We start from the raw sequence: 25,381 nt of genomic DNA, 5'->3' as shown, positions 1-25,381 counted from the left end.
AGTAACATCCCATAATAAGAAGTAGAAGTATCAGTATTGACCTTATAAACTAACTCTATGCAACTCATGAAATTGACAGCCCTGGTGGAAATACCTCCAGGTTCATTCACATAATAAGATATTCAGTGCCTGCTCACTCTGGACCAGAGAAAATGTTACCACACTGTAATAATATGAAGTTTGAGGGCTAATATTGAAAAGAAGGGCAGGAAGCCAACCCCAGCATGCTGATCATTATTATTAATAATACTGGAAATTGAATATGTAAATCTTTTATCTCTTTTGGTTAAAAATTTTAATTTAAATAAGCAGATAATACATGCTTGTATTCTCATTTTTAAGTAATCAAACATTATGAATAAAGCTAAAGGTTGCTTTGAGCCTTTTATCTCAACACCAACCAACAGGAACAGTTTCCATTTTCTTAATCATAACTTATACAAGTTTTTTCTGGTAAGATTTGTATTGAAAGAGTATTCTTATACTGTTTCTTATGGAAGATCAATTTAGCTGAGAAGGGCATGAGGTCACTGTTAAGGGAGCTAATTAGTCTTTAAGACCTAGGTGAGCAAGTACTTGATAGTGCCTTTGCCAGGTATGGGCCATAAAAGCAATTTGTTATAAGACAAAGCAGATCGCCAAAATTGTAAACATAATTCAAACATGGACAGATCTCTGTTAAGGGACAGAGGGAAAAATTGTGCAGAAAAACATTCATGTTTTTTAATGGACAAGGCAAGTACATATGAGCAGATGTTCATGTTTGCTTGTATTTATATAAAGAAACTCTGGAATAGTACATAAGAAACTAATAAAAGTAGTTGGGGGAAAAAGGAGATTGGGTGAATGGACTATTTATTCTCTAAAATACTTAATGTCTCTGAATCTTTGACTTCTCATCTGTGGATTGGAGAATATAATTCTATTTGTTTTTTTTAAGTTTAATAAGAAAGCTAACCAAAATATTGAAAACATCTTGCCAAGTAGTAAGCACAGAGGAGAAACAATGAACATTTGTTTATTTCTCTTACTTCAGATTATTACTGTAACCATCTAACTCAGGAGTCAATGGACTATGCCCTGCTGGCCAAATACCACCCTCTACATAGTTTTATAAATGAAGTTTTATTGGAACATATCCACACTTATTCCCCTATGTGTATTTGGCTGCTTTGGGCCATAATAGCAGAGTTGAGTCTTTGCAGCAATGACCACATGACCCCACAAAGCTTTAAGCATTTACTCTCTGGTCCTTTACCAAAAAAAAAAAAAAAAAATTTTTCAAAAATCTGCTGACCCCAGGTTTAACTACTCCTGGTCCTCCCCTATACAGTTCTCCAAGCACAGGATGATGAATCTTCCTGAGCTGGAACCCTCCCACAGATTCAATGGCCAATCTCTGCTCAGTTATGCTTTCTCTTGTTTCTTTGCAAAGGTCTCCCAAAAGCTGCCACAATCAATCATCATCGATTATGGTATGGAACTGGCCTTTCTACCGTGTCTGGGTTTAGGGCAGATGATGTCATCTATACCACTCTGCCCTTGTACCACAGTTCTGCACTTATGATTGGCTTGCACGGATGTATCCTGGCCGGTAAGCTTTTTCTCTCAACAAGGTGTCAAAGGCCTGTACACATTCATATTTGGCTACTTTCCTATCTGCTAGGAATGGCATTTATTTCTGTATTGATAACAAGTCTATTTGGCTCACACATCACAAGCAAGTATTTTCTCATGTCTGCCTATCTACAAAGTGTATCAAAGCAGAAATTCCTTTTTGATGTTCTATGTCCTTAAGTGTTAAGACACTGGGTTCTTAGGTCTATAAATAATTATCCTATGTCATTTCCAACTTCAAAATCTGCAGGTTGATCTCTCAGCATCGGATGTCACCTTCTTCCCTAGTCATCCCCATTCTTCTTTATTCTTCTCTATTCCCACAGTTCCTCAGCTCTAGTCAGAATACCTGGCTTTTCATCTCTTTCCTTGCCTTCTCCAACTTCACTATTCAAATGGGAGTTTCCTTTCTCTCTCCCTCCAGTAAGATTTATACCACTTTTATAGATGAAGATTGAGACTAACTTAATTTTTTCATCCACATGACAGTTCATTTTAAATAAAATACTGTTATTTTAAATGAGATATATAGTAACATAAATGCACACACATATACATGCACACACACATATGTATGTATGTTATAGATTAAATGTTTGTATCCACCACCATCCCCAAAATTCATAGGTTTTGAAATCCCAGATTCCAGTATGATGATATTAGAAGGTGGGACCTTGGGAAGTCATTAGGTCATGAATGTGGAGTTTTCATTTGTGGGATCAGTGGCCTGGTAAGAAGAGATGGGAGAGAGTTTCCTTTCTGTCTTTGCTTTCCCTCCTTATGGAGATGATGGCCATCCCCAAATCCAAAAGAGTGCCCTTACTAGACACTAGATTTGCTGATACCTGGATCTTGAACTTCTCAACCTCCAGAAATAAAAAAAATAAATAAACTGTTTAAGCCACCTAATCTATGGTAATTTGTTATAACAGCTTGAACTAAGACTGCCCAAGCCTTTCCTTCTTTCCCTCATTCACCAACTGATCAGCTTACAAAGCATTTAGCCCAGTATCACTACCTGCCTTCATAGCAAAAAATGATACTCCAGGAGTATTGTTGGACCTTCAAAAACATCAGAATGATTCTGAGGCTCCCAAACAGACAAATCAATCATTTGGGCAACATACATACATACTACCACCAATTTAATGGCTTTAAACAATAGATTTGTTGTCTTACTGTTCTGGGGGTCAGAAATTCTGTAATCAAGAAAATATAATGCTACTGTCATTCAGTACATGGGTGATCTGCTTCAGTATTTATGTAACACACCTCCGGTAACACTTCCTATGTTTTAATATCTTTTTTTAAATAGAGAAGATGGGGCTTCAAATCACTTGAAGTTATGCTGGGCTTTCAGGTTATGCTTTTTTCAACCCTTGACCCTTAGGAGAATTAATCTTTTCCTCTATGTTTCTCTTGATTATTTATTTATTTATTTATTTATTTATTTATTTATTTATTTATTTATTTATTTTGTGGTGCTGGAGAGTGCACCCAGGGCCTCGTGTATTCTAGGCAAACTACTTTACCATTGAGCTACATCCCCAGCCCTGCACATTGACTTTTATTAGAAAGACTTGTAAATATCTTCTCCCTTGTAGATTGGAGCTCCCATAGAATAAAACTATGTCTGGTTCATTTTTTGCATTGATTATACTAGGTATTTAACCCTTGTTTATAAATCTAATTCATTTAAAAATTTTTAACCTTTCAAAAATGACAAAACTAAATATAATTGGAAAGATTATCTGTAGCATTCCTGTGTTGACACTTTCTGTGCCTTCTCTGTAGGTGCTACTTTGGCTTTGCGAACCAAATTTTCAGCCAGCCAGTTTTGGGATGATTGCAGAAAATACAATGCAACCGTCATCCAATACATCGGTGAACTGCTTCGGTATTTATGCAACACACCTCCGGTAACATTTCCCATGTTTTAATATCTTTTTTAAACAGAGAAGAGGGGAGTTCAAATCATTTGAGGTTATGCTGGGCTTCAGCTGATCCATCTATATCAGTTTTCAATTTAGACTACAGTTGTTTCTCATAATAAGTGCTTGACACCACACCTATCCTAAAAAGGAGTCTTAGTAGATGGCAGGTACTATTTATTTTATTGTGATTCTATTGCCTTCCCTGTTACAATCCACTTAGTATATCTGCCTCTTCTCTTTCTGCTTATGAAAAGCCAGTGTCAAAGCCCAGCTCAAATGATATCACTTTTGTTAAATCTATTCAATTCACTTCAGCCCAAGGCATTACCCTTCCCCTACATAATTTTATTTCTACATCTTGTGGTTTTCATTGCAGGTGTGTGTCTTTGTGCCTCCCATCCTTCCTAGACTGTAAGTTTTAGATAGCAGGGGCCATATCTTGTCTCCTTGCCCTCTCTTATGTCAAAGGCATATAGAAAACTTTTACTTACTGCTGTTTAATGAATAAATCCCCAGATGGCTTTGAAATTAACCCACCAGGCCTATCACCAAGCTTGGAGCAATGCCTCAAGGGCCTTGGATCTACCCTGTTTGCAATGTCCTGCTGTCTTGATGGGGTTGTTCACAAGAGCCCCTCCTGCTCAGTCCCTTGGCTCTCATCAGAGATCTGGTGGCCACCTTGGGACCAAATCAGGGTTTCTCAACAGTGGCCCTGCTGACATTTTGGGCATATTAACTCTTTGCTATGTGGATTTAATCTGTAAACTATAGGATTTTTAGCAGCAACTTTGGCCTTTACCCACTAAACACAAATAGTAACCTCCCCTCCACTGAAGACATGATAACCAGAATGTCTCCAGACACTTCCAAATGTCCCCAGGCAGACAAATTTGACCCTGAACTAGAACTAGATTATATGATAAAAACACCAGATTCTAATCCTTTAATCTATTAAGTCAGCATAAAACAAACTCAGAAGATCACTGAGTTGATAAATTGCTATTGGTAAACACCCACATTATGTTCAATGTCTATGCCAGCTGCTATGTGACAGAGAAAGAAATAGAAGAGGCTCTTCCCCAGTTCTCTCCCCTCGTCTCCTTTAGCCTCTGCCCAGATGTCAGCTCATCAGGGAGGCCACTCCTACTAATAATTAAGCATGTCACCCACCCCACCTCTCCTTCTTGTTACTGCTTTTTGTGGTACTTATCTCTCCCAACTTAATACAAGTTTATGTGATTGTTTTGCCAATTAATGAAAAATCTATCACCCACCTATGACTGTCCAACTTGTTACTGCTTCTCATGGCCCTCATCACTCCCGTCACAGTATAGGTTTATATGATTATTATCTATCTCCCCCCATTAACAAAAGTTCCACACAAGTGCAGTCTCAGTCTGCTACCAGAACCCAAATACCAGTCACAGCACATCACAAGCAGTAACAAATTTTGCTGAATGTACTTCTAAATTCTTGCCTGGAAACATGTATAATTGAGTTGGGGGATGTACTGTGTTTCCCCCAAAGTGTTAGCACATTGTAGCCTGATACTTTGGCATATTCAACAGATTCATGAAGGTCATAATAAGCTGGGGTAGGACCTTTTCCATATTTATTTCTATTAATGTCATTATCTAATTTTTTTCACATTAACATTCTACCTTGTTCTCAAGATTGATTGAATGCTTGTCTATCAAAACCCAGAAATCCACACAAAGCCCTTCTGTTTGGCTTTTCTTCTCTGCCATAAAGGCACCAGCTTGTCAATTAGAAGTCTCCTGGGGAAGCAAGTGTTGTTCCTATTGGTTTTAACAGGAGCTTCCTTTGGACTGGAGGAAAATAAACATGTTTGGGTGTAGCTGTCTTCACACACGCTTCCATCTTATCTCCTATCCCGCACCCATTCTTGGTACTGGAGATCGAACCCAGGGACACCTTAGCATACAGTTACATCACCAACCCTTTTGTTAATTTTGAGAGAGTCTGTAAATTGCTGAGGCTGGCTTGAACTTTCAATCCTCCTACTTCAGCCTCCAGAGTAGCTGGAATTACAGTCGTGTGCCTCAATGCCCAGCTCTTTTTTCTTAATGTTGTCTCAAATGCTTTTAAAAAAGAAGAAGAAGAAGTTTGATCAGGATTTTATGCCTTCTTCAAAATATATCAAGATTTAAGGTACATAATCTGTGGATAATCTCTAATCTAAAACTAGATCTGGAGTTTCTGCTAGCTGTTGCTTCTCAACCCCTGTGTTCTACTTGTCTGAAAAAAAAAAAATACCTGTAAGAATTATAAGAAATGTTATATCAAAAAAAAAGTCCTTTAAAAAATATTTTTAAATCATGGGTCATCATAGAAATTCCAGATTTTGTGGATTAAAGGGGAGCTTTAATCAAATTGTATCAAAATGACTTTTTGAACAAAAGTGGATAAAAGCTAGAACGAATAGTGGAAAGCTTTAGATCAATGTAATCAAGAACTTTTTCTTCCTTAGAGCCACTTAAAAGAACAGGCTGCTCCTGGTGGGTTAATACCACCCACAAACCCCAAGCCCTGAGTATCAGGGTGGCAGGTCCTGCCTAGCTGAGCCACTAAACCAAATGACTCCATCCACAAACATGGCACAGATTCTCAAGAGAATTTGGGGCCAGCACTGGGAGGTGGAAGCTGCTATCTATGCCTCTCCTCCCTCTTCTTAACCACATTCATAGTTCTCCTGGCAGAGCAGAGCTCTTCAGGTCAGTGGTTCAGATTTGGCTCCAGACACTTAAAGTGGTGCATATGAGCAAGGACTGTGACACAGTAGACCTGTATCCTGACTCTGCTATTTGAGCAGGACAGTCGGCCCCCCCTAAGTACCAGCTTCCCATCAGCTAGTAGGGGAAATAATGGTACCAACCACATATGGAGTCTATGAAGACAAAATGAGATAATGTACTTAAAGCACATACCAAAGTGCCTGTCTCCTAGTAAATGTTCAATAAATGGTAGCCATTATTGCCATTATCATCATTTTCCATGCCTGATAGTATGTAGCTTGAAATAACATATTCATTGAATCAATCAGTGAAAATTCTGCCCCATATACACAGAGGAAAAAATAAAAGAAGACATTCAAACTAGTCAGTTCATCTCTATCATTTGCGGTTGAATAAGGGTTGAATAGCAAAGCTGTTGACTTAAGTGATTTTTATGGTTGAATATTTTACTTCATTTCTCATTTTGTTATATTTGATCCTTTTCTTCCAAAGCACTCATTTATAATGAAAGATCATTCTGGTTCTTTGCTTGCTATAATGCAGTTATCAGCTCCCATTTTGTTTGTGTAATTGCCTAAAAACAATGTCATTAGGAAAAACTATTTATTGGAACAAGATATCACGAAAGCTAAGTGTTTCTCTTCTACAATTAGGAACTAAACTACAGCAAGGAGCATAAAAAAGGTTGTGTGCCACCTACTTGTATAGAGACCAGTGGAAAGGAGGAGAAAGAGGAGGGAAAGGAGTCCAGAAAAGAGTTCCAGGAACCACAAGTAAAAGTCATGCTGTTTGGAAGAAGAAATTAAATGAACCAGAGCTCTGGCAGAGCTGAGTAGACTCAATTTACCTTCCTAGTGTTGTCTGCCTTCCCTCCAAAATGAGATAAACTCTGGTCCCTTCCAACCAGAGATACTGTCTCTGAATCACCTGCATTCTGGTAGAATGGAGGGAGGGGTATGTAGTAACACAGAATGGGGAGTGACCAATTTGATGGAGGGATAGCCAGAAGAAAGTTGACAGAGACCAGCCAGGAGAAAGAGGGAAGCAGAGGAGAATCAAGAAGCTTTGCCAGAGGTGAGTTCTAAAGGGTACAGAGAAGTTCTCCAGCCACACAAGGAAAGAAGGGCTTCTGGTTATCTGGAACAGCTCATGAAGCTGTGGAATAAAGGTCCTGCTGCGTGGGGAGCTGCAAGCAGATTGATAGGAGGTTGGCTGAGGGCTGTCCCAGGTGGAAAGGGCTTTCCTATGCTGAGACTTAGGTGTGGACATGAGAAATTGTGATTGAAGGACCTTAGGTGAAGGGTGACATGGGAGATGGTGTTTTAGACAGTCTTGTAGACTGCAGTAGGGAAAATACACTTGAGCTCTTGGGTAAAGCAAAGAGGTAAAGCCTCATCCAGGTAGAAATATAGCACAGTAGGTATTAAGAACATGGCCTCTGGAATCTTCTAAAATGGTGAAGACGCTTCATCTCATGGAAGTCAATCAAAAAATATGAAGACCAGAAAAAGACACAGCTCCATCATGTTAGAAGCTAAGAGATATCACAACCATGAAGTACATAGTACAGAAAACCTAGAGATGGAGGTGACTGATACAGTAAGACTGAGGAAGGTGAAATGTAAGAGGAAAGTACCATGATTAAATTGAAGACTACCAACGACTGAGAGAGAGAGAGAGAGAGAGAGAGAGAGAGAGAATTCTCTAAGAAAATCAATTGTAGACAGTGGCACTGCAAGCAGGAATAAAAAGGGAAGGTGCCTTCAGAATTCTAAATAAAAGTTATTACCCATCTAGAATTTTATATCCAGCCAGATTATCAATCAGGTATACCATAAGAATATTTTCAGACATTCAAAGTTTCAACAACAACAGCAAACTTACCTTTTTATACCCTCCTTCAGGAAGTTAGGAGAGAACATGTTTCGTCTAAACAAGAGAGTTAAAACAGAGAAAGACACAGGATCCCAGAAGAGAGGCAAAGGAGACCCCCAGTCCTAGAGAGCAACCAATCCAGCCTATAGCAGAAGGATTAAGGGAAGCCTAATGGAAGGAAGGAAATCATGTCATCTGATAGATTTCCTCAGGAGGAAAACTGTGTTTAGAGGGTGCTGAAGAATGAGGAAAGAAATAGAAACAGAATATGAAGCAAATGGGCAGAGAGGCAATTAATTCCAGGGAAAATATAAATGAGTTTAAGAATTTTTTCATGTTTCTTATTTGGTTCATCAGTAGTATGTTATGAGCAAAATAATGTGAATGCTGAATATTGATTTAACCAAACTTTGTGATACTGGAAAAAAAAATAGGAGAGAAAACAGGAGAGAGCATATCCTCATCTAGCACAATAGGAAATTTAATAGTGAGGAATCAAGAGGTAACAATACAAGCATTTAATTTAGAAATATGGAGCTTAGAAGAGTTAAAAGTTATCTACCTCTGATGAGGGGCAAAGGACAGATGGAATACAGCATTCTTCATTTAAGGATCTTTCAGTAGTATATTTAAACTATGCATACCACTCTTTATTTTTTCCTCTTTATTTCCCTTTGTATTTTCCCTTCTTTTTTCATTTTTAACCAAAGAAAGAGCACTCTCTGAAGTCACTTAGATTTGGATCTGAGTCTTGGGTATCTATTTTGCTATCTTTGTGAGCTTGGAATCATAACTATAAATTTCCCAAAGCTCCATCTCCTCAATTGTAATAGGGGGCAATACTTTATAACCTATCACATTCTGGTAGAATTTTTTTTAAGAAATGTAAATAAGATAATACACATAGAAAAGCCCTCAATAAAAATTTTTTGCTTACTTTAATTACCTATGTTCCTTCCTGAACAACCTGTCCTCTCACCCTTCATAAGTCATTAAATTCAGGGTGGACTGATGTCCCTAAGTGTGTTTGCATGTTGCACCTCAGCTGCAATGTGGAATAGAAAGTCTAATTCTCACTAAAGAAAATGAGCAGGTGACCTTTGACCTAGAGGAGCAGCTTTGGTGATAGAGAACCACTGTACCCTGTGGGAAAGGAGAACTCGAGACACATTCCATTCAGCCACTGGTGAGTGGAAACTAGGTGACAGCCAGACATCTTAGAATGTTCCAGTATCTCCCCCTTGTATCACCAGTGCTTCCAGGCTAGAGCCTTAATCCCTTCTACTAGTATAATAAGATCCCTCAGTTGTTTGATGCAAACCAAGCCTGAGGTATTGTGATTAGCTACCTGCCACCCACAGGTGACAGCTGCACCTGTGAGGCTGGCCAGCTTCCAACATACCCAGGGCACCTGCACCACCTCCTGCACCCTCAGCCCTGCCCTTGTGCCAATGTCCCAGCCGCCAGCTATTGAACAGGAAAATTGAGGGTTTCCTGGTGGAGGTTATTTATTTTACTGCAGGGATTATGCTGTATGCAAAGCACAGGTCCAAGGCCCTCTGGGCAATACAAAGATAGAGTTGAACTCAACGGAAGTTACCATCTAGTGACAGGGATAGATGATCACCCTTCATCAGATAAGGAAACAAGCTAAGTGTTTGAGAGAACTTATTGTGGGCTGCATGTGGAATAAGTAAGGTTTGCATTGATGAGAAGGCTAATTTGGAACTTCTCACACAGGCCTGGAGCAGGTAAGCACCCAGGTCAGGTGGTTATTTTTTAAGTGAAAATAAGCATTCTTCAACCATCTGGAATTTTCCCCCCTTGGAATGAGAGTGAGGGAGAATGGCAGGGGTGAGGGATCTCTGTAAAGCCAAAAATTCTTACTGAGAATAATAGCATCTTGTGCTCAGGGTGACCCTATAGTTCATTATCCAAATGGGAACATAAGAGTGAAAGATACCAAGCACACCAGAACAACAGGCATAAGCCAGAACTGGCCCTGGCAAACAGACATGTGAGGTCCCTCCTTACAGGTACTAGGTAATTATAAAGGGAACAGATGCCGTGACCTATGGTCCTGAGGAGCTGCTGAAGAGAATAGATTCCTGTGCAATCAGAACACTGAGAACTCCTGCAGGTTCAAACTCGTCTCAGGTGACTCTCCTGAACACTGTAGTTGAGATCCACTGGCATGAGGACCCTGTTTTCTCTTTGCACATGTCCTCCTCAGAAAAAATACTCAGGCTCATTTTTTTTTCCCAGTTAAACCAGTATGTAGCCATCTCTTCGGCTAGGACTCCTGAAAATGCTCTGCTACCTAAATTTTGACCAACCAGCTACTTAAAAATCAAATGCATGTTTACTTTTTTCCCAGCCCCTTTAGCTCCTTTGGTGTGGAGCCAATTCAAAGTTTGTTTTGGTTTGGCTTTTAACTGCCATATCAAAGTCCCTCCCCTTAGATCTGCCAGCTTCTTTCTTCAAACAGTTCTTTTTTTTTTATTGGTTGTTCAAAACATTACAAAGCTCATGACATATCATCTTTCATACATTTGATTCAAGTGGGTTATTCAAACAGTTCTTTACAAAGAGTAATTCTTATTCCAATATCCCTTCATGGCAACTTCACAGTGTAGGAGATAATGTAGAAAATACAGAAAACACTCTGATCTAAGTGATTGCTGTTCTGCCCAATAAATTACCATTAGACTTGAGATGAGATTCCCAGTTACCTAGCACTTTAGCCTGATTCATTCTGTTTTCTGTTCAAATAACTGAGTAACAGAATTTACAAATTAAATGTATAATTATTTATTTATTTTTTTAAAAAAATATTTTGTTTTAGTTGTCGTTGAACACAATACCTTTATTTTATTTTTATGTGGTGCTGAGGATCGAAACCAGTGCCCTGCACATGCCAGGCAAGCGCTCTACCGCTGAGCCACAACCCCAGCCCTAATTATTTATTTACCTGTCTCTTCCACTAAGCTGTGATCTCCTGGAGAGCATAAATTACCTTATTAATATAAACTACATCAAAACTACCATTGATTTGGACACATCTGTAGGGTCCTCGTAAATGACTGGTGAAATGGAAGGCAGCCAGTCCTCACCCCACCTCTCTTGTTCTCATAAACTCCTCTTTCAGTTCTTACACTCAAAATAGCTTTTCCTTTGTGATTTTTATTAATAGCAAAGCATCTTCCTCCCAAGCCACCTAAGCAACTGGGAGCCAGCTTCCTCCTTCTCTTTCTCTTCCCATCCCATTGGGACAGTCTCACTGTCTTGGTTCAGCTCTAACTGGTCTTGTGACCTTTGGGTGTACCTGTTACATGTAAATGTGAACTAGATTATTCTCTCCTGTTCCTTCTAGACTCTTTGATGGCTTTGTAGAAAATCAATATCTATCTATCTATCTATTTATCTATCTATCTATCTACCTATTTCCCCGCCACCACTGAGACCCCACCTCCCTGAACTGTTTTCTAGGTTTACTCTTCACCACCAAGCAGAAGAAACATTACCCAGGGTCCTGCTGGTGTTAGAATGCATCTACTCTGACAGATCTTTCCCATGGAGCCCCTCCCTTCTGGAAATTCACTGATCTTCATCAGCCCATGAAGGAAACTATTAACACATTATTCTAACTTTACATTGAATGAAATGTTGGCATCATCTGGCTCTGTCCAATTGCCTCATCTTTCCCCTTAAAAATCAAAACAGGGAAAATCCAAATCTTTTGGTTATTAAATCAAAGTTCTATCAATCAGACCATAATGATTGTGTTAGAGACAGAAGGAATATTGTCTGTGGGTGGCAGAAAAGGCATAGAATTTGTGACTAATGTAAATATGTAATAAAATAAAGACAACTATTAGTGTAAATTAAATATATAAAAAAATAAAGGCAATTATTAATATATTAAGTACAGATTCCAGAGATGGCTCAGTTTGTCTCCTTCTTCTCCCTCTATCACAGAAACCAAATGATCGTGATCATAAAGTGAGAATGGCCCTGGGAAATGGCTTACGAGGAGACGTGTGGAAAGAATTTGTCAAGAGATTTGGGGACATTCACGTTTATGAGTTCTATGCTTCCACTGAAGGCAATATTGGATTTATGAATTATCCAAGAAAAATCGGTGCTGTTGGGAGAGCAAACTACCTACAAAGAGTTAAGTACATTGAAAAATGAGAGCACATGTAGTTGATTCCCAGAACACAGAGGCTTTTTAAAAGTCAAGTCATGATGACATTATTATTAGAAGTTCATGCTGCAATTAGAGCTGTGTCCATCTGTATCACCAAGAGAAGTTTTGCTCATTCTCTGTACTAATGATCTCAAAAATTCATCTCAATCTAAACCATCTCAGTTTCTGTTAATATCAACCCATTATTTTTTTGCCATCTGCAACTTATTGAAGCCTTCCTTCCTTTGTTTACGTGTGCATGGCAAAGCATCTGACAGTTGCCAGTTCCATAACTTTATTATACACTGAAATATAATATTTCCCCTCAGTTGTGCTCTACTTTACAAGCTCTTTACATGTATAGGTGCAGGGCCCAGAACTTGCATTTTGGAGCTAGTTGTTCTGAGATGGGGCCGAGTTGCTTTTTAAAAGATATGCAGGGTTAAGACTGACTTATTTGACCTTCCGGAGCACAGGGATGCATCCCAGTTCTAGAATCTAGGGAACATTGCATCTACCTAATAATTCTACCAGAAAAATATTTTTTATTTTTAAGCCTGCTCACAGAGGTAGCAATCCCTGTTCTCCCTCAGCTGTTTCATTGCCTGGGATCTCTGGACAATTTATCTGTCTTTTTGTGCCCAAATATTCTGTCTACTACATGGCCCACTCTGCTGCAAAATTTGAGGAATAGTTCATGAATGCAGAGCCTCCTTTGGCTTGAATAGTCAATTTTGTCATTATGTCTCTAGACACCCATCCTGCCTGGCCATAAGACAGCCACACCAGAAGTCTCAGGCAACCTTTATTCCCCAGACACCAGCACAGTACACAGGACAGTGGTTCATATGCATGAGAAGTTCAGCTCTGAACTGCAAAACCCAGCACCACTATATGCCAGCTGAGTGACCTGGGGCAAGTCACTTACATTTCTTAGGCTTCAACCTCATCATCCTAAAACAAAGATTTAAAATAGTAATCAGGCATGGTGGAACACACCTCTAATCCCAGTGACTCAGGAGGCTGAGGCAGGAGCATCACAAGTTTGAGGCTATCCTCAGCAATCTAGTGAGGCCTTAAGCAACTTAGCAAGACCTTGTGTCAAAATAAAAAGTAAAGAGAACTGGGGATGTAGCTCAGTGGTAAAGAGCCCCTGAGTTCAGTCCCCAGTACTAAGAAAGTAAAATAAAAAGAGCAAACACTGGGCTCAATACCTAACCTGTACTCAGTGTTAATAAGGATTGTTGAAAGGATTAAACCAAATACTTTATGAAAAAGCCCTTAGAAGCCAATGCCTATTGTATAATAGACTTGGATAATTGTAGCTGTAATGATCATTGCCATTGCATTTTTTATATACTGGCCTGAGCTTAAGGCATTACCCAGTTCAAGAGGCCTCTCTGACAATGGCAGCCAAACCCACACCTGCAGGAGAACCCTGCAAGGTTCTCCCTGTCCTCCATACCTGCACCATCCAATATAATAACCACTAGTTACTAGTTATTAAATTTTAAATTATATAAATAACGTTTTTAATTCAGTTCTTCATTCACACTGTCAAGAGCTCAATAGTCATATGTGGTTAGTGACTACCACACTGAGCAGGGGAGATTGAGAACATTCTCATTGTCACAGAAAATTCTACTAGACTTCCATTGGGCAGCAATGCTACAGATTGAGAATGGAAATCCTACTGCCCACTGGAAGCATTGATGATTGGGTCAGTGTTTTCCAGTTAGCACCAATCCAACCTGGACCAGCCAAAACCCTGTAGACCAAGGTTACATGCAGTTTAGAAAAAGGGGGCCAGCAAGTTATTGATGTTGGTATTGTTGATGCTCAGAAAGAGTAGTTACATAGAAGCTTTGTTTTCTACCAAACCTCCTTAGAAGCTGCTGCCATACATTGCTAGTTCTTTGCTTTCTCATCCATTGATTGCCATGTGTTATAAACAAAACCACTTTTTAAAAACTAAAAAGAGAAACAAGATACCCCTGCAATTGATATGGAAGAACTGTTAGCATCCACAAATTCTTTACATTCTTGCAAATAATGGTAAGATTTACATTTGTTGACCACAGATGCCACCTGTTGTTTGTTTGTTTTTGAGAGCATAATGAGCAAATACTTATTTTAATTACTCCTATCTGAAGGTACTTATTTATGGAGAACAGCAAGGCATTTTTTTTTTATCTACTCTTTCCATTCCTTAAAGCCTTAAAGTTTTCAGTAAATTCACATTATTTTCACAACTATGTTTTGGAGTTGCTCTTGGTGTGTCAGCAGATATGTCATCAATCTACCTTATCAGTGCTTTATATCTTTCTGCAATATTGAAGCCAATGGCACACGACAACTTGCATAGACAGATAGGACAATCATCAGCTTCCTCCAAGTGGTTGGAGCCTTGCATTAGGCATATGAGCCACCCGCAGTGTCACAGTCCAAATATGTGTTCAATCTCATGGGTTAAAGTCTTACAGGAATAGAGCAGCAAAACACTAGTGATTCCCTGAATAAAGTAGTTATCAAAAATGGAAGAGTCATTGGAAGATTATTTTTTGGAGCTCCTTCACTGTGCCTTCATAGTGGGAGCTATAGAAAAAACTGCCATATCTAGTGAAGCTGAATATTTCCACACCATCTGTCAAAGAAGCCTATCCAAAGACAAAATTCCAGGAGTCTCTTGGGTAAAGATCAATCATTGTTATTCTCACAACACAAAAGGCATCTTCAGATTTCATCTTTTTTAAGAACTTCAGGATATGCCCTGCATGAATTTGTAAATTGCGTGATCATTCACTCTAAAAGAACACCATGTTGCAGAAACAGAAACCAGTTCTAGGAGTTTTATAGTCAAACCGTAGAAAAATGCTTCACAGTAGCCCTTGAGACATTTAATACATTCTTCACTAAAAACTTGGTGTTTCCTAGAGATCCATTGGACAGAATATAAATACTATGCTTCTCTGGAGAGGGTATCTTTCTATAAGGATTACTGAAAAACCATTCAATGTCTTGGGAAGCCTCAGGTTAGGAGGTGATCCAATCTGATTGTGAATGCAAAGTAATAGGTCTGAAGAGATCACTGGTTTGCTGGAAGGCTTCGTTCATTTGTTGCTGTTCCTTAGCATCTAACTTCTCATACTGTGACACAAGCATTGGGTTCTGAGAGATGAGAACTGTTTTTAGTGTCTGTTCAGAGTGACATAATACTTGCATAATGACAGGTCTCATCTATTCACATCAAGTTCCTATGTAGAGCTTTCATCCTTCCCTTTATAAAGTAATTGAAGTTTTTACCTTACAAGGACAGGCATGTCCAGAAGGTGCTATGGAGGGTACCTTCACCCCAACAGGCCTTACCACTGCCCGCCACCACCTGTATTTTTTAATGAAGTTATCTGCTCCAACTAAAGCATGTGATTGATTACTGTATCCCATAAACTTGGATATAAATTTGAAATGGACACAATAATCATGGCTAACAATTATATCCAAATACTGTCATATTTGTGATTATCCATTAGTAGGGAAAATAATATACTTAGTATTGCTCTTACTGAATTATTTAAATTTAAATTCTTATCTCATTAAAAAAACTGTTAAGTGTGATAGAATTTTAATTTTATGGTCAAGGGCATGAAATAATTTTAGCTTTGATTTTTGAATATTTTGTAGAACATGTCCCTGAAAATGTGAAAAATCTAATGATAGCATATTAATATAAGGTTATATAAGATTTTTAAAACCCACTTGTGATATGTCCACCAAAAGATATGTAAAAGAATGTTCATAACAGCTTAATTTATAATAGCCCAAACTAGAAACAGTCCAAATACCCATTAACAGGAGAATAGACAAATTGCTATATATTTATAGAGGGAAAATTTCATGACAATAATAAATGAACTACTTTGGATAGGGATATAGTTCAGTAGTAGAGCAGTTGCCTAGCATGCATTAGGCTCTAGGTTCAATCCCCAGCCTTATAAAAACTAATAATGATAATAATTAATAAACCACTCATAAGAACACAAACATGGATGGATAAATATTCAGAGATATACTGAATGAAAGAAGCAGACATAAAGGCATACATACACTTCACTCATTTGAGATTTAAAACTAATTGATGGTGATAAAAGTCACAATAGTGGCTGACTTCATGGAAAGGACCAGGAGCAAATGTTTTAAGTGAAATGAGAATGTTTAGTATCTTAATGTAGGTAGTAACTACATGGCCGTACACAAAAGCAAAATTTCACTGAGCTGTACACTTACCATATGTGTACTTCATGTACTTTATATAATGAAGTATATAAAAACTGTAACAGAATTTGAACTCAAGATGATATTTTTTAATTTTGTTAGAAAGTCATAACTTATGAACTGATTAAATATGACGTGGAGAAAGACGAACCTGTCCGTGATGGAAATGGATATTGCATCAAAGTTCCCAAAGGTACAGTGAATATTTTGTTCATATATCCTGTGACTTTTCTTATCACAGGATTTTTAAGACTAATGCATTATTTCCAGATGGTTTAATTACTCCCAAAAATAGTTATAGGAATTAGCTTCTGCTTCAAATTTCCAGGCGCTAATTTGCCATTACGTGTAACATAATTATGGTTTTAAGGCTAGCTTAACAACTTCTTGCTTATAAGGTAAGTGTTTTGTGGAAAGGAATATGTAATTATGGTTTCAAGGCTACAGTTAACTTCAGGTGGTCTTGTGTAGTTATGTGCATAAATCATTATCAGTACAAGATCAGCATTAAACTAATTTCAAGTGTGTGTTAATATGTGTATATGTAGTATACATGCATATGCATGTACATGATGTATATGAACGTGTGTATGAAAATGGCACTTTCTGCAGCCAGCTTATTAACAGTGGGTTCTATGGCATCAGTCTTAAGAGAAATTGAAAATAAAATTTGCTTATCTCTAGCACACAAAATAACAACTTTCTTCTGTCTTAGGTGAGGTTGGACTCCTGATTTGCAAAATTACACAACTTACACCATTTAATGGCTATGCTGGAGGAAAGACTCAGACAGAGAAGAAAAAACTGAGAGATGTCTTTAAGAAAGGAGACCTTTATTTCAACACTGGAGATCTCTTAATGATTGATCATGAAAATTTCGTCTACTTCCATGACAGAGTGGGAGACACATTCCGGTTGGTTTTTCTGCATTATTGAGCCTAAATTGAACACAGGCACAGTTTGGTTTATTCCTAAATTGGAATCACATTCCAATTGGGTTATGCTGCTTCATTTCCTCTTGTCTCTGATATATCATTTCAACCTCTAGTATGCCCAGAGAATAAAAGGCAAAATACATGAAGTGTAGCTCTGTAATGCCCATTTAACTTGGCTGAGCAACACTAGATAATCAAATGAGGTAGGAAAGCTGTGTCTGATTTTTGGAGGTTAAAGCCCGTCCAACTACTCTCATTTGTCCTGTATTATTAGGACAGCTGGGAATTTCCACAATGTTCCCAGTCATGGGGCTTTTCTTCCTGCCAAAATCAAATGCAAATTAATGTGGAATTGATCTGGCTGAATCGGAAGTGAGAGGTGCAGAGCCCATCCTCCTCCTCTTCTTCCCTTTTTCTCCCTCCCTAACGAAATGGCTTCCATTGGAACCCCAAAGTCAGCAAAAGGAACTTTGAAAGTCATTCTAATAGACCATGAAGTTAATCCCCAACATTAACCCAGTCGGAAAGAAGCCTTCCTTCTAACATAGGCTTCTTTTCTTTGGGAACTCCCTGACAACAGGCAGGCCCTGTGTCTGTTGGCCACCCCCACAGCACTGAGCCCAGTGCCAGACACACATAACTTTTGATATAAATGAATGAGGAGGTAATGGAAGTCATCTGACTACAGTAGAATGAGCATGGTTGAATGAGAACCAAGCTCCCAGGGTCACTTCCACTACTGACCAGCAGCATTAGCAAAGCAGGTCTGCTTTGCTAATGCTGCTGGTCAGTAGCGGAAGTGGTCTGCTTTACCTCAGTTCTTTTCACCCATTTCATGAGTGTCCTGATGATTCTTGAGATTTCTTCCTTCCCCAATATTCCACAACTCAAGATCCAAATTATTATTTAATGCCACCTTCATATTACTAAGAAGATACATCTAAGAGACCTAGAGAATTTTTATGCAAAACAAAGTTCAACTCTTTATTAAGTGAAAAATAGCACTTGGTGAGCCTTAATATGATAATCTCCCTGTAACAAAAGTATGATATTTTTCCCTTTTTCGTGCTGCCTTGAGACCTTGAAATACAAATATAAGTTCTATGAAACAGAAATTCACTAATTGAATTAAATAGCAACTTAAGTTGGTAAATGAGGAAAGTGAGAGGTCTAAACACAGCAAAAAAACAGTTGAGATTTGTTTCTGATTTCCAGGGCCTTTCTTAGCCATGGTTGTATTTTAACCTTAGAATGCCATTCGTTGTCAAGTTTTACTTGACAAGACTAAAATCCCACATATCTTTAGCTTTACCTTTTATACCTTTACCTTTTATTCCTCAAGCAGAATGCCGTGACTAATTTGGGGAGTAGAGGGAATCAAGATGGGGACGATGAGACCACCACCCCAAAGAGGTCAGAAGGAAGCACCTGCTCTCTGCATTTGCAACCTGGGCTAGAAAGCACCAGTGACCTCTGCTAACTGGCCTTTTCTTCCAGGTGGAAAGGGGAAAATGTGGCCACCACAGAAGTTGCTGACATAGTAGGACTGGTTGATTTTGTCCAAGAAGTGAATATTTATGGAGTGCCTGTGCCAGGTATGTACAAGATATTATACATCTGAACCTCAACTCCTGCAGGTACTGAATATAAATTTAACCTCAAGGCAGTTTGTCAATACCTTCTCCTTCCAGCTGGAGAATTTAACAACTCGATGTCAGTCACCAGGGTATAAGGAGCTTTGTGTTCCCTAGTAACAGGAAACTCAGTATATCTAAGCTGGCTTCCACTGTTTCTGCCCTCTCAGGCAAGCAAAGTCTCCCAAATGCAGTGCTCCATGCTGTGTCTGGCACTCTTCCAGAAAAGATGTGTCAAGTTTGTGAGAGCTGGGAAATGGTGAATGAGGCAGTACAAATAAGAGCAACTACCGTTGCTAAAAAGAAAACCTGGGAAGGAACTGATTTTATTCAGATTCTTTTTCTAAAGCAGGTCCCCGACCCTAACCCAGCTCACTGAGTTTCATAATCATCACAGACCACATCTGCAGATCTGCTTCTGCCCGCAGTGTGGAAAGAGACAAGGTCTAACCTTAAGTCCTGGCTCCAATACCTGCTGGCTATTTGACCTCAGGCAAGTCACTAAAATTAGGGATAATACTTGCCCTGCAGTTGAGATTGTCAGGAGAATTAATTTTATTTCATAAATACTAAACATGTATTTATCAAATTTATACATGAGGATATTCATGAGAATAAATTATTTGAATTATAGATGTCAGAGAGGAGTGAAACTTCCAAACCATTACCCAAATATAACATGCTAGTTCCCTGAGAATTCAGTATTTGGGATTCTCACCCATGTGTTCAAAATGGAAATCCAAAAGTTCCTCTTTCCTGAGCTGTGACAGTTTCATGTGACCTTGTGCTGTCCTTTTATTTTTTGAAGAATGTTTGATAATGTCTCTTGCCTGTTTCTCTATGACCCTCTGATACTAACTCAGTGGGAAATATGGCCACATGTCAGGGCACAGAGTAGGAGAGGGTACAGAATGCTCCTTGTGTTGGTCCCAAGGAGAATGCACCAGACTCCAAACTGAACTAATATAACACTAGGGTCCAAGTCATGGTTGTCAACTGTCCTGCCATACCAGGGTCTTCTTGTAAATCCCTCTTAGAAGGTCATATGTGCTTCTAAATGCTGTATTTTAAGAAGGTAACACAAACAAGAAGTCAAGAGAATCTGAAAAATGGAACAGAAGGACCTAGCCCAGTGTTCCTCAAAGTGGGATCCCCAGACCAGCCATATCTGTATCACCTGGGAACTTGTTTAAAATGAAGTTTCTCAGGCTGGGGTTGTAGCTCAGTGGTAGTGTGCTTGTCTAGCATGTGTGAGGCCCTGGGTTTCATCCCTAGCACCACATAAAGATAAATAAATAAAATAAAGGTATTGTGTCCATCTACAACTTAAAAAAAATATTTTTTTAAATGAAGTTTCTTGGGTATCATGAAAATCAAAGGGAGATCAATAGAGTAGAGGAAAGGGATCAGGGGGAAGAGGAAGGGAAGGAAAGGAGGAAATACAGTAGAATGATACTGACCAAATTATATTGTTATATTGTGTGCATGTACAAATAGGCAACAACAAATTCCACCATTATTACAACTATAATGTACTAATAAAAAATATGGAAAATCTTAAATGCAAAAATAAATAAATAAAAATGCAGTTTCTCAGGCCCATCCCAGTCCTGCTACATCAAAACTTGTAAGATGGGGACCAGGAAGCTGTTTTCACAAACCCTCCGGTGATTCTTAAAAATACTAAAGTCTAATTTGGAAGTGATGAAAATGTTCTAGAACTAGATTCTGGTGGTGACTGTATAACATTTTGGCTGCACTAAGTACCATTGAATTGTACACTTTTGAATTATAAAAATTATGGATTTTATGGTATGGGTTTTAATTTAAAAAAAAAAACACCAAAATCTAAGAAGCACTGAAGCCCAATAATTCCCAAAATTTGGTCAATTATCAAAATTATCTAGAAAACTTCAAAACCTAGACCTAATGGGTCATAACCTCTGGGGTTTGGAACGTGAAATCTGGTGATGTCTTTTTTTAATTCCCAAATAAGTCTAACAAGCAGTTAGACTTGGGGATCATGGATATAAAACAAGGAAGAGGAGGTTAACGGAATTCAAATAATTGGAAGAATAGTCTGGTAGAACAAGGTATTCTGTATTGCCCCAGTGATCAGAACCAAAACTAATGGGTTGAAATTATCAGAAGAAAACTTTGGCCTGAGAACTCTCCTGTAACTAGAGAGACCAAAAATTAAGTGGGCTTTTCTCCTGTTCCACCAGCTAGGGCATGATGTAAAGGGAGGTTGATTGTCTACCTGGGATCCTAGTATCATTCTTGCAGCAGTGAAAAATTAGAGATGAACTCTGAAGTCCCTCCCAACTTTCAGATTCTGGATTATCGTTGCCACTCTTGCTACCACCTGGCCTCCTATCCATAAGAAGGCAGTTCCATCCCCGCCTGGATATGCAGTAGGCCCATGAAAGTAAGGCACCACAGTCCACCATGATTGATCCTCAGCACAGACCTCACAGATCTCAGCTTAGCACCAGGAGAGAACTTCCAGGTTTGGGCCTAGACTGGAGATGACTTTTTCCTGAGTTTCACACTAGAATTGTTCAACTACTCTCTAGAACTTTCCATTCACAACTTAACTTTCTGAAACTGTTGCCAGGTGACATTAGTATTGCACAGGGGAAGAGGCTAGGGCTACAATCTGCTCCAGAAATGTTCAGAGTCAAAGTGGTAAGATAATGGGTTTTATTCAAAACCAGTTTTGAAGGAAAAGAGAAGAAACTTCCACCTTTTGTCTATTTCTTATGTAGGCAGGTAGTTGAATCCAGGCAGTCAGGATCCAGACAGGGTCCCTGAGCTAGGCTGCTAGTAACACAATGACAAAATGGTGTATATCTTCACTGTCCAGGATAGCAGCCAATAGCCACCACGTAGCTACTGAGCACTTGAAACATGGCTAGTACAACTGAGAAACTGCATTTTTTATTTTACTTAATTATACTTAAAATTTAGTTTTATAGCCACATTCGAACAAAGGCTACCACATTAGACAGTGCAGTTCTAGAGAACGCCTAGCCAGAACTGATCTTTAAATTTAGCCCATAGCTGTTGTAGACTGGAACCTTCTTCCTGGAGCTGAGCTAACCCCAAACCAAGCTGTGTGAATCAGGACAAGAGGTTTGAGACCCAACAGTCGCATCTGCCCCTTGTCCAGCTTTGCTTTGTCACTGCCAAAACAGGAAATAAGGAGCTAGTTGATGCAGATTTCTGTTGCGTCAGCCCTTGCCTTCATTCTAAAAGAAACTTATTGGAGACATTTGAGATTGCTGAGGCAGGTTCCAGGGATCCCTAAAGAAAGAGGGTCTGGTGCCCCACCGCTCTTCTTTAGATGAAAGGCAAACCAAATGAGGTGACATTTCCTTTATTGGTTTGTTTGGGGGACGTTTTGTTTCGTTTGAGTTTTTGGTTTTGTTTTTTTTTTTTTAAATCTTCTTTAGAGCCATAGGTAAACATACAATCACCATGGGAGAGATTTCAAAAGCTGGGGCCCAGGTGATCCAGATCGGCTCCTTCCCAGTCTCTGATTACAGCTAAGTAGTTCAGGGAAGTGGACCTGGACTCCCACTGGGTCTACTGGATCGTGTAGAAGATGTATTAATACCTAATTACCACTGTCCTCACAAGAAAACAAAGGTAATTGTTCTGAATTCCTCTCCACTAACAGCCCTGCTGTTAGGATCTGTTTTCTCTGTGGTGTTGCACAGCCTCTTGAGGCTGGTGGGCATGAATGGGAGGGCACCAAACAGCTCACCTCCTCACCTGCCTTCACCCTCCTGTCCTGCAACTTCTCTGAGGTGCAGACAGCAAAGCTATTAGGAACCTTGATTAAATAAAAAAGTCTCCAAGGTGTATTTGTGCCTGGAGGTGCAACTAAAGAACAACCTAAGCTCACTGATTCATGCTGGTAGAGCAACGACTTGTCACTAGAATCCAAAAACAACTTTTTTTCACCACAAGTTTGACCTGTGTCCTACTGAGATATCTCTGTGTTGGCTGCCAAGGAGGACAAAGGTTACAAGCATAGGATCTGAAGCCAGCCTGCCTGGATTCAGTTTCTAACCCTGGTTAGTATTTGCATTGTGATCTTAATCAAGTCTCTTAATGGCTTTAAGTCGCAACTTCTTTATCTGTAAAATGGAGATAACATCTGTACTCCTTCATAAGGTTGTTATAAGAGTTAAATGAGAGTATTTGTAATATATATCTGCTAAAAATTCAACCAATGCAGAGCTATTAGGAGTCTTACTATGAGTAATAGTATATTCACCTGAGAAAAACTTGCACATATATTTGAAGTAAAAATTCCAACTATACAAAAGTAATCCATGCTATACTATGGGCTCAGTGCATAGCTCCTTGAACTAACGAAGTTTCACAAGTGAAATAAACAGCCACAACAACACCTCTAATGTTTTCTCACCTCATATCTAGGTCATGAGGGTCGAATTGGCATGGCCTCCATCAAGATGAAAGAAAACCATGAATTTGATGGAAAGAAACTCTTTCAGCACGTTGCGGATTACCTGCCTAGTTATGCAAGGCCTCGGTTTCTGAGAATACAGGTGAGACATCTTACCAGGTTCAATTATCTTCTCTCTTAGAGACCCCTGTCTATTAGGGAACAACTCCCCTTCTCCCTGGAGTGACCACATTTGCCAAATTTGCCTTGCCTTTTCCAGAAAGTTTGAAAAGAAGTTCAACAAGGAAGCAAAATATCCAAAAATGTAGCTAGCAGAAATCCAATCCTAATCCCTTTCTCCCTGAAATGACAAGGAGACTATTCAACAATAGACTTGGCAAAAAAAAACTCAAAGTCTGTGTAGCTGAAGTATGACAGGCATTTTAAATAGAAATGCTCTATTTAATAGAAATGTTGTTTTCAATTTTAAGGAATACAAAAATATACAAAAATCCTACCCCATAGGGAAAAATTTAATTAGGCATCATTAGCCAGTTGGAACTACCAAACTTGACAACCCTGCTAGAGGGATTTTTTTTTTCCTTTCTAAAACTTAATCCTTTTATTTGGTTCAACACTCTTGCTTTCAGACTTTAAGCTCTGTGATTCTATAACCAAAGGCTTGAGAAAAAAAAGTCTTAAGGTTCTAGATATTGGTGAGTGTATGGTTTATTTCTATTGATGTATATTCATTAAACACTGACATTTAATTTGCAACCAGATGGTAAAGAGATGTCAACATGAAATATCTTCAGAGATCTCAATTAACATTGAAGGAAGTGTTCCCTCTAACAAACAGATGGAGACAACAGAGCTCCCTGTGTGTAAATGATCCCTCCTCCCACTCCCACTGTTAGCCCAGACACCCGGGGGGGGGGGGGGGGCTGGGGGGGTTATCAACAGAAGCCTTACCAACCACCAGGCACCACCCTCTGCTCAAAAATCTAGTTACAGGTATCTCACCATTGGCAGCCTTTCCTGCCCCACAGGTTATCCTAAGGACAAAAGGCAATAAAAACAAATCCCTCACACTAGGCTCTTCATGGAACTTCTGAAAACAGGCAAAATGGATATCACTTCTCAGCTCTCACCTGAGCCATAAATGCCAATGATTTGCAAGTCCCCCTGCCCCACCTCTACTCCTCACCCTGCTCCCTAATCTATTGCAAAACACAACTGCAATGTGGATTGTTTGATCTTTTTCAGGATACCATTGAGATCACTGGAACTTTTAAACACCGCAAAGTAACTCTCATGGAGGAGGGCTTTAATCCCACAGTCATCAAAGATGCCTTATATTTCTTGGATGACACAGCAAAAACATATATCCCTATGACAGAGGACATTTACAAAGCCATAAATGATAAAACTCTGAAAATCTGAATATCCCCAGAAGGATAACTCACATTTCCAGAAAGAAACTGAATGGACTTAATACAGCCACTCAAAATAATCCATCCTTAATTTGATTGAAGATTATGAGATGCAATTTTTTTAGGAATTATTCACATCAGTAAGGGAACAGTTATTGTTGTTTTAATTACACCTGAACCTTTGTAAGTGAAAAGATTTAGAAACAATTATTTTTTCAACGTGTACCTACTGTTTGTATTTGTAAACTGAGCTCATTGGAGGGACAGCCTTATTTTTTTTAAAATATATAATAAAATAGACGAACACCAGCACACGAAA

General features: G+C 38.9%; 1 protein-coding gene and 1 pseudogene across 1 annotated transcript in view; one reads left to right on the top strand and one right to left on the bottom strand.

Moving 5' to 3' along the window:
* Positions 1-25,381, top strand: part of Slc27a2 (solute carrier family 27 member 2) — a 37,533-nt gene extending 12,152 nt beyond the window's left edge. Inside the window, exons 3-10 of the mRNA XM_015480680.2 lie at positions 1,436-1,594; positions 3,412-3,536; positions 12,161-12,355; positions 16,746-16,836; positions 17,359-17,557; positions 19,076-19,173; positions 23,662-23,792; positions 24,896-25,381. Coding sequence (XP_015336166.1) covers positions 1,436-1,594; positions 3,412-3,536; positions 12,161-12,355; positions 16,746-16,836; positions 17,359-17,557; positions 19,076-19,173; positions 23,662-23,792; positions 24,896-25,072 — 1,175 coding nt within the window. The 3' untranslated portion in view covers positions 25,073-25,381. The remainder of the gene's footprint in view (positions 1-1,435; positions 1,595-3,411; positions 3,537-12,160; positions 12,356-16,745; positions 16,837-17,358; positions 17,558-19,075; positions 19,174-23,661; positions 23,793-24,895) is intronic.
* On the bottom strand, positions 14,529-15,747 carry LOC107138115 (annotated as a pseudogene).

Source organism: Marmota marmota, unplaced genomic scaffold (assembly GCF_001458135.2).
Source record: "Marmota marmota marmota unplaced genomic scaffold, marMar, whole genome shotgun sequence".
Taxonomy (NCBI): domain Eukaryota; kingdom Metazoa; phylum Chordata; class Mammalia; order Rodentia; family Sciuridae; genus Marmota; species Marmota marmota.
Note: the sequence above shows the minus strand (reverse complement) of the source record. Positions and strands in the feature narration are given on the sequence as shown.